General features: G+C 38.0%; 1 protein-coding gene across 1 annotated transcript in view; it reads right to left on the reverse strand.

Moving 5' to 3' along the window:
• The window catches only part of SPDL1 (spindle apparatus coiled-coil protein 1), an 18,715-nt gene extending 9,133 nt beyond the window's left edge, over positions 1–9,582 (reverse strand). Inside the window, exons 1-7 of the mRNA XM_021698140.2 lie at positions 9,480–9,582; positions 5,089–5,272; positions 4,678–4,854; positions 2,014–2,208; positions 1,278–1,427; positions 1,083–1,181; positions 895–1,005 (exon numbers count right to left, since the gene is read on the reverse strand). Coding sequence (XP_021553815.1) covers positions 895–1,005; positions 1,083–1,181; positions 1,278–1,427; positions 2,014–2,208; positions 4,678–4,854; positions 5,089–5,247 — 891 coding nt within the window. The 5' untranslated portion in view covers positions 5,248–5,272; positions 9,480–9,582. The remainder of the gene's footprint in view (positions 1–894; positions 1,006–1,082; positions 1,182–1,277; positions 1,428–2,013; positions 2,209–4,677; positions 4,855–5,088; positions 5,273–9,479) is intronic.
• Between the last annotated feature and the right edge of the window lie 592 nt (positions 9,583–10,174).

A 10,174-nucleotide genomic window follows, 5' to 3' on the forward strand; every position in this document is an offset into this window, starting at 1 on the left:
AATAAAAAAAAAAAATCTTTAAAAAAAAAAAAAAAAAAAAAAAGAAGCAGGTTCTATCATATCTACTTTATAGACGAGGTGACTGATAATGCTCTGAAAAGTAAAAATACTTGTCCAAGGTCACATAGCTAGCAAGTGACAGAAGTAGGATTCAATCCCAAATTGATCTAAGACCAGTTTAATTATTACCTTTTCTTATTTTTTTTTAAATCTCACCATCCAACTGGGGGATGGGCATTAAGAAGGGCACTTGAAGTAATGAGCACTGGGTGTTATATACAACTGATGAATCACTGAATTCTACCTCTGAAACTAATAATACAGTGTATGTCAATTAAATTGAATTTAAATAAAAAAAATTTTTTTAATTAAATGGGCCTATATGCTTGACTTGAGGAACTGCAAGAAAAGGATATTCAAATCTCACTCTATAATAAGCCTTTGCAGGAGAACTGAAGAATGGTGAGAGAGCCAGTTTTCATTGAAGTAGAAACCTTAGGCCTGTGCTAAGAAATGCCAGGCCAACAGCTGGAAATAAAAACTTTTGAAATTTTTTTCTCCATTACATAAAGATTATATATTTCTGGGAAAGCTACTGAGTAACCATTTAAAAAAAAAAAAAAATCAATCACAAAGCTATTGAGTACCCATTAAAAAAATCAATCAACGGATGCTAATTATACTACTACTAAATATCTACTAAAGGATTAATTTTTTGAAATAAAATATAATAGATCTTTGAGTCAATCTAAAGATATTTTTTCTAAAATAATGCAGTTCTAGAAATAACTAAGTACACTCTTTGAAGGAAAAGACGCTTTCTTTGATGTATCTGTACACATAATGTGGATACAAAATCAGTTTAATAAACCTTCGATGGTGATAACGTTATACCTTCATTCTTTGCATCTGTTCTCTGTTAAATGCATTTTGCTTCTTTAGTGAATGATACTTGACTTTAATACTGATAAACTGACGTTCCATTGCTGCCCTTCGATCTTCCACCTAGAAAATATTAGCATGTTTAATTACTTGTATTAAGTGAAATGCCAATTTAATCAATGAGAGTATTTGTCACATACCTCTGCAAACAAAGAGTTGCCTTTACTATTGGGGTCCAAGGCTTGCTGGAGTGCCTGGTCTAATTGCACCTGAAGATCTTGATTTGCTACACGAGCTTTCTAAATTTGAAAGAAAACAATTTAGCTAATAGAGGTTAGATTAGCAAGGAATCAACTCATTATAAATTGGAAAAAATGTTACTCTAATCGTAGTACCTCTAAGGCATTATAGTAAGAAACTGCTTCTTTCTCTCGCTCCTCTTTTTCTTCTTTAAGTCGGTCTACCTGGCGCATTAAATTAGTACTAAGAAGTTCTAGTTGTTCTTGTCTGTACTGTAGTTCATTCACTTCTTCTTTGAGGGTGATCTATTCAATAGGAATTGAAAAAGAGGAAATTCTCTTGAATAATCTTTCATTTAGCAGCTGCTCAGTTTATCTATCAGAAATGGTTTACAGCCGAAACTAAAACTAAAGACATAGTCAGCAGTTGTAAGGTGCATAATAAAAGAATAAAAATTACTAAATTTTTCAGCAGGGAACCAAATGAAAGGCTATCTTTCTTTCCTATAAATTTAAGCCTTTAACTTTTAATTAACCTCAGCCTGCAGTGAAAAAAAATCTACATTCATATGCATATCAATTTCCATGAAACCAATGTTTTATATAGGGCTTTTATGACACAAACTAGGATCAGAGTTAATGACTCTAAGTTCTCCCAGAGGTTTCATTAATCTAAAGGTAATCTGCTTTACATAATCACATAATCTAAAGCTTTACTATGAGTGAATAACCCACCAAAAAACTCTACATTTTTTTAATTAGTAACATCGAAGTTAAGACAAAAAATATTTCAGCTTTAAAATTACCTAGGGATTATAACAAAAACATGTAAAAAAATATGCAAGGAAAAAAGAAAAAAATAACCTAAGAACATAAATGCCATAAAAATTACCTTTATACTTTCCATTTCAGTCAGCTCAATTTGAAGAGCCAGCATCTCTGAAGACATGCTTTCGTGTACACGCTCAGACATTATTCTCATTTCCTCTGATTTACATGAGAGGAGTTCCTTCTGATGATCTACTTTGTGCTTCAACTGCTTTTCACTAAGCCTAGCTTCATCTAATTCGGCTTTCAGTTTTTCTAACTAAAGTAAAAAAGAAAAAATCGCCATCTTAAAAAATCAAAAGGTAATTGAAGGTCAGCAGAAAATACAGTATAAATTATTCTGGTAACCAGAGAATAACTATTTTATAAGACAGTCAAGCTGAACAAAACTACACTTTCATATAGTTCTCTATCTTGGAAAACTAAAATACACAGTTTAAAGGAAACAAACTAATAGCAGAAGGATGAAGTTGTAGGGTCAAGCCTAGATTTAGCTGTTTCATTCCTCCTAGGTAAAAACTGTGAATGACTGTATCTACCATTACTGGGTTACTGTGTGGCTCTCACCTGAGATCAGGGTGGTAAAACATTCCGCATGATGCCTAGCATTCACTAAACAATTTCTGTTATCAAGAAAAAACTTTTGCTTGATGTCCAGGGTTATAATTATCACCTATTTTGAATTATCTTCAATGAGGTATCAACATTCTATATCCTGATATCTGTTTTCTATTTAAAAAATAAGAGCCTCTTGACTTGTTTTCCTTTTTCTATTTTCATTATGTGAAAAAAAATTTCAGCTGAACGATCTATGTTGAAATGTGGCTATCTTTCTGAAAAACATCACTGACTGACCTAAATTTACTGCATGATGAGACTATTCAGGTTTCCTATTTGGCCAAGGCTAAGCATCTTACAAGAGTGATATGTGTTGTCCCACAAACATACAAATAGTCCATACAAGTAATGAAAGTATGTCTGGACTCTTGGCCACTTTGGCTTCTATGTGAAGAGTGAATGGTATGGATAGCAAAGATGGAAGCAGGCTACCTGGACAGAAGGCTACAATAGTAGTCTAGGGGAGAGAGGACGGTGATCTGGACTAGAATGGTAGCAGCAGAGATGGATGCTTTGTAGATCAAGTTCTTACAACCAGTTGATGGAATAACTGAGAAATAAGTGAGGGGTGCCTGGGTGGCTCAGTCAGTTAAGCATCTGCCTTCGACTCAGGTCACGATCCCAGGGTCCTGGGATCGAGCCCCACATCGGGCTCCCTGCTCAGTGGGAGAGTCTACTTCTCCCCTTCCCTCTGCCCCTAACCCCCGATCATGTTTGCTCTTTCGCTTGCTCACTCTCTCTCGAAAAAGAAAAAGAAAGAAAGAAAAAGTAAAAGATATCAAATATAACTCAAATTTTGGCAGAGGTGATTTGAGAACACCCATTAAGACTGAAAATATTTTTTGACTAATTTAGTCTTTGCTCACCAAAAAGCCATCTCTTATATAAGTGGCCTTGCCTCAGATTGTGAATATTTCCTACATTACTCTTTTTTGTTTAGGTAATGAAAGCCACTGCTAAAATGAAAATAACATGGCAGGGGCGGGGGGTGGGCAGGCATCATTATCAGTCATTGGTGTCTCAACTCAGATTAGTTTCAGACAAGGTGGATTACTCTTTGCCAGTATGAATGCAAGAAGATTCTAAGTATTACACGAAAACGGATTTTGATAGCCATGTTCATCTGACTAAAATTTAGGAAAAAATTTAACCAGCTCAAATATATAATTTCATTGATATCATTACTTAAAATGAGAAAACATTTAAAAAGAGAGTTAATTTAAAGAAATTAACAGTATAGGTGGTACAGATATGGACAAATCTTAAAAGACGCTACACAAAACATGGAAAATTAGAAAATAGGCCGAAAGTCAGGTAAGGTTTTGTAGAAAAGGGTCTGGAAAGTATGGACTCTATACAAAGAAGAGCCATGATAAAGGTTCTGGATTCCTTTGAAGTAACCTGAAGGAACTAGATAGTTGGGGGTAACCGAAAAAGAATGGACAATGTGTTTTTAATGCGTGAAATGAAGCCAGTGTACATGTCGTTAGTTTAAGTACAGTGACGTGGGCTTTGGAATCAAACAGCTCCAGTTCAAATCTTGACTGATTTCTGTAATTTTTGTCCAATTTACTCAATATGTTTAAACATTGGTTTTCTCATCCGTTATCCACAGACAGTAATGGTACCTTCCTTACTGATTGTAAGAGGCAGATCATATGTCATTAGCTTATCTTCAATAACCAAACTAGAAAAGTATCAATTCTAATGTACATTAATTTACAATAAACTATTGGTTTCTTTTGTAGGATTACAAAGTGTACTACTCCTTTCAGTGAAAGCTAGGACACTAGTCTTTCTGAAAGGGGACTGCCATACTATGCACTATAAGCAAGAAAGTCATGCTTTTCACTAAATTAAAATGCCATAACAAATATCCAGTTATTGAAATTAAATAACTGTATTTAATTAGTAGAATGTTATTAATACAAGTCCCTTAGGTAAACTCTTGTTTCTCAGTGTTCCCACTCCCAATATTATGATGATGGAGCCTTGATCTCAGCTATTTTGCATAGATGGCATTAAGAAAATCTTCATCACCTAAAATTGACATACTGCTAACTCCATAAACATGAAACATTTTTGTTTTGACATACATAGATATCCAAACCTTATTTTTTAGTTCATTTACTTCTTGTCCATGGCTTCTGCTCAGTTGTTCTTTTAATTGCTCCAGGTGTGTTTTTTGTTGTTGTTTAATAGCTTCACATTCAGAGCTCAAACTTTCTAACATTCGACTCTTAAGCTCAACTTCTCTCTGAAGAGTATATTTTTCTTGTTCATAGTCCTGAAAACAGATTCAATTATAATTCAATTACATAAAAAATTCAGAACACACAGGGTCAGAAAGAATATTAGGAATTCATTCACTTCAGTCCCCTTTATTAGAGATAGGGGTGAATAAGAACTAGAACTATAATCTTCAAAAAGGAATAAAACTAATAGTAATAATAATTGCTAGACAATAAAAATGTTCAATAGCTAAGCACAACCTTGTAAACACAGGAGTCCAGGGTCCTACCTCAGTCATGGTCATCATTTCATTACGACATTTATCCAACTGATTCTGCAACTCATTTTGGCTCTCCACTAGTTGTAAGCCATACTGTGCAGCTTTTAGTCGCTCTTCTTCGACTTCTTTGAGCTTGCATCGAAGATCTGCAATTATATCTGCCTCCATGTTTTTTTTTTTCGTTTTTAATCTACTGTAAATAGAGGAAATGAAAGTACTTAAGCTTAAACAAAATATCCCGTACAATGATAACGATAATAAAAGACATATATATCTTTCCCCCCCAATACTACTGCCATGTTAAAAACATAGCATCGAAGATTTTATTACTGGCTTTTAAGTGGTCAAATTTGCATTCTTGTTCTAAAAGCAAGGTCTGATAATTCTTTTACCTGATTTGAGACCAAATCAAACAGAGAAAAAAAAAAATTGAACACATTTAACTTTGTTTCTAAGAAATGCAGTTATCAGGAAATTGTTCACTTGTGTGCTAAGCTTCCTTAAATGCTGAGGAAGGGTGGGTCTCATATTTATATCACTATACAGGTAACCAAATTAAGAGCACAATGAAAGAAATCAAGAACTTATAGTAACATGACTGCTACTTAAAATACAAACATGCAGCTTTGAATAAGGTTTCTAAGGCAAGGACTATCATGTCCACAATTTTTCACAACAGTGTTAACTTCCTGAACACATTAAATTTGCTGTATTGACAACAGGTTCACTAGTATTTTCCATTATTCATAAGAAGACATGAAAAACAGAATCATGTTCAGAGTAATTAAAAACATTTCTTTCATTCTAGATTTTCAATCAAGGACTTAAACAATCAAGGACTTTTATACAGAAACATTCCACGTAATTCAACCTTACTCATCAGCCTTTTCAAATTGGTCCATCTCTTAGGCCAGATTCAAACTCAGCTTTGCATTCAAAGAGCAACAGGCTGTTAATAAGGTTGTTTCCCCACTTTCCAGACAATGTAGTCATTATTCAACAATTATTTCTTAAAGCCTTATGTGCTGAACTCCATTCGGGCATTTCAGATCCATCAGAAGCCAAATGAGCCAAAAAAGAAAAAAAAAAGCGCTCTTCTTTCTTGAAACTTACCTTCCAGTGGGAGAAGACAAGCAATAATAGTATCATAATTAAATGCATTAGAAAGTGAAAAAAAAAAAAAAAGGAAGAAAGAAAGAAAACAACAGGATAAGGGATCCTGGAAGAAGTGGGGGTATTGTAACTAGGATGAAATCTAAAATAAGCATTGTTGGGTAGGCCCTCAAGGTGATTTCTGAAAGAAAAAAAAAACCTTCCAGAGGATAAAAGAATTAGCTATGTATCTATTTCAGGAAAGAAAAAGGAGTAGAGGAAGAGGGGTAGCACTAAAGTGGAAGAACACCCAAGGAATAAACAAGATAGAGTTTAAGTCACAGGCCTTAATAGGGGAGAATAGGCAAAGCAGGCCATCACAAGGACTTTGGCTTCTACTCTGAGTGAGATTGGGGGTCATTGTGAAGTCTGGAGTAGAGAGCCGATACTTTAAAAGGATCATTTTGGCTGTTATGTTGAATACTTTGGAGGGGAGCAAGTGGGAAGCAGAAAGACCAGGTGAGATGACTGCTTACACAAGGGTGATTATATAGGAGGTGGGGAGAAATGATCAGATTCTGCACATATAGTTTGAAGGTAAAGCCAACATGTTTTTCTGAAAAATTAAATGTGGGGTGTATGAAAAAGAAAGTCAAAAAAGCCTTTAAGGCTTCTGGCCTGAGCAACTAGTAGAGCAAATTTGCCATCAGCTGAATCATCAAAAATTATGAGTAAAAATTGTTTTGAAAGAAAATCAGGGGCTTATGTTTTGGACATGAAATGTACCAAGTAACCAGTTGGCAATATGAAAAGGATCTGGGCTGGAAATATAAACCTAGGAGTTATTAACATAAATCCTTGAGTCTTGGTGTCACCAGAGTACGAGCATAATTAAAGAAAAGAGGATCAAGGATTGAGCCTTTAAGAGGTGGGAAAGAAGACAGCAAAATATACTCAGGCATGACCAGTGAGGTAGGAAGAAAACCAAGAGCACATATTATCCTGGAAGCCAACTGAAATGGGCTGGAGAGAATGGTGGGAAAACAGGAAACAGTTTTGCTGCAAAGCAGAATAGATAAACGAGGCATTAGCTGAAGGGAAAGTAGGATTAAGTTTATCTTTTTTAAGATACAATGTTTTAAGGAAAAATAGCATGCTTGTATGTCATGGGATAGATTCAGGAGAGAAGAAAAACTGACGATATAGAAGGCATGGAGAACTGCTAAAGTGATGAAAAAGAATGAGGTCTAATGTACAGGGACTGATTTTAGACGGGAGCATGAATATTTCAACTAAAGTAAGGGAAAGCAAAATATATGGGTACAGACACTGATAAGTAGGTAGATTAGTGGTGGGAATCTGAGTAAGTGCCCTTCTAACTGCTCCAATTTATCAGTGAATTAGGAAGCAAGGTCATTAAGTAAAAATGAAGATGAAGGAGATAAATGGTTTCAGAAGAGATAGAGAGGAGAAAAAAGGTATCCAAGGCTGGCAGTTACTGCTCTGAAATACAGGAACTTTCTGGGGTTGCCTGGGTGGAGCAGTCAGTTAAGGGTCTGACTCTTGGTTTTTGGCTCAGGTTGTAATCTCAGGGTTGTGAGACTGAGCCCCGTATGGGGTTCCTCACTCAGTGAGGAATCTGCTTCAGACTCTCTCTCCCTCTCCTTCTGCCGCTCCCCATTGCTCACTCTCACTCTCTCAAATAAATAGAATCTTTAAAAATAAAGTATAAGACCTTTCCAAAGCCTGTAGGTGATGGGGCTAGTCCCTAGTTACTGCACTGGTTTATTATGTATTTATTGAGGATTTACCATTTGTCAGGCAGAGTGCTTCAGGTGAATTATCTCATTTAATTCTCTTGATGGGCCTAAGTTAAACATTAATGTCATAAACATTTACCAAGGAAGAAAAGGGAGCTAGCTTCAAGACATCCCAGTGATGTCCAAGGAAGTCAAAAAAACTAGCTCTCGTTCTTTCAAAAGATTTGCTAGAATTCCTATTATGTCTCAGGTACTGGGCTATTACTGAGGACACAATGTGGACCCCAAACTAGACAATGTCCCTGCCTTCTTGAATCTTACAGTCCATTAGTGGAAAGGCATTAAATCAAATAACTGTAAAGTTTTATATGTGTGATAAGTGCAAGAGGAAACCTGTAACATGGGGTGCTGTTCTAAGTTGGGAACTGAGGTGGGGGTGAGGGAGTATGGACAAGAGATTTCCCTGACGAAGTGACTTTTTTTGCAAAGGTCTAACGGATGAGTAAGAGTTAACCTGTCAATCTGCAAAGAGGTAGCTGGGTTGAATAACTATACCTAACACATGCCAGACATTGTTATTTGGTACTTTGCATATATTATCTAACTCAACAACCCCATGAAATATAAGGTATTTCCGCCATTTACACATATGCAAACTGAGGCACAGAAAGGTTAGGTAACTTGCCCAGGGTTACCAAGCTAATAAGTGCCTGAGATGGGAACCAGGGTCTAGCTCCAAAGTCTGGTACTCCTAACCACTTTTCTGTTCAGCCTCTCAGAAACATAACATGCACAAAGCATTTAGGACAGGGAGCTCAGGGATTCAGGCTGCGTTAGTTCTTACTCCACAACACACTGGCAGCAAGAGCTTGGACAACTTATTTAAGGTCTTGTGTTCTCATCCATAAGATAAAGGCAGTAACATCTACCTAACGGGTTTTGAGATTAAACCAGCTAAGGGATGATAAGCAATTAGAATCTGACACGGAGTTGTCTGGGGCAGCGCTGTCCAACGGAAAAAGAATGCGAGCTGTGATATGTCATTTTTAATTTTCTAGGAGCCACGTTAAGAAAAGTAAATACAGGTGAAATTCATTTTAGTAATATTTTATTCAACCCATCTATCCGAAACACTGGCATTTCAACACGTAACCTTTATAATTCTTAACGGGCTGTTACTCTTTTTGTGTAGTCTTCGAAATTCAACGTGCATTTTATATTTACAGCATTTCTCAATTCGGACTGCCACATGTGGCTAGTGGCTACCATCCTGGACCGCGCAGGCGACCCGGCCTTCCTTACTGATGCACGATACCCGAGGGTGGGGGGGGGGGGCACACAGCTCAACGGAAGATTGAGACCGGCTCCGAACCTGGTTGAGAAGAACTCCGGGTTCCGCTGAAGAAGCTGTTCCGGCTAAGGGCCTCCGCCATGACCCAGACCCCAGGTTTCCTGAGGCCCTGCTTTCCCCACTCCCCAAAGAGAATCCCTTCGCCGCTCCCACCGCTCCTCTCCACACACACCTCCCTCCAGGCCCGTTGCCCCTACCTCTCTCCTCACCCCTTTTCCCTGCTACTGCAGCCGGCGGCTCGTGACGAGGACTCAGGGCACCCAGGTTCGCGACGGTAACACGACCCACGACCAGAGACGCCCACCCATTCACTCACCTAGCTCTCGGGTAAGCGCCAGGGCTTTTTGAATGCTGTTCTCGCGACAACTCACACATCTCGCGAGATGTTCCGCCCAAGCCGCGCGCAGAGGAAAAACAGGGAGGAACGTCCGATCCAGCGCCCGCCCTCTCTGCCGCGCCTGCGCAGAAGCACGTGGCGTACTGGGGACTTGGTGCCGGTGCGGACGTAGTTCCCTAACTGGTCAGCTTTACGCAAGCTTGGTTTTGTACGTGTCTTCCTCATGTCTACGTTTAGTTGCCATGCCGTTTGTTTCTGTTTTGTTCTGACGACTGTACCTTCTGGAGAGACAGTGTCACTAGAAGGCGAGGCGGTGGGGAATTCTGAGGTGTGCAGGCCTCCGGCATCCTACTCGCAGGTTGGCTGGCGCGCGCCATGAGGGCTGTCTGTGCCCTCTCATATCTTCCATGGTTCCAGGAATCTGAATCAGTGTGACAGTGCCTAAACTCATCATAGGACAGTATCACACTTACTGTTACAGAACAGGATGGCAGTTATCATTATAATGGCACTAACATTTGAGCTTTCACCATGTGCTAGTACAGTGCTAAATTT

This window comes from Neomonachus schauinslandi, chromosome 7, assembly GCF_002201575.2.
Source record: "Neomonachus schauinslandi chromosome 7, ASM220157v2, whole genome shotgun sequence".
Lineage (NCBI taxonomy): Eukaryota > Metazoa > Chordata > Mammalia > Carnivora > Phocidae > Neomonachus > Neomonachus schauinslandi.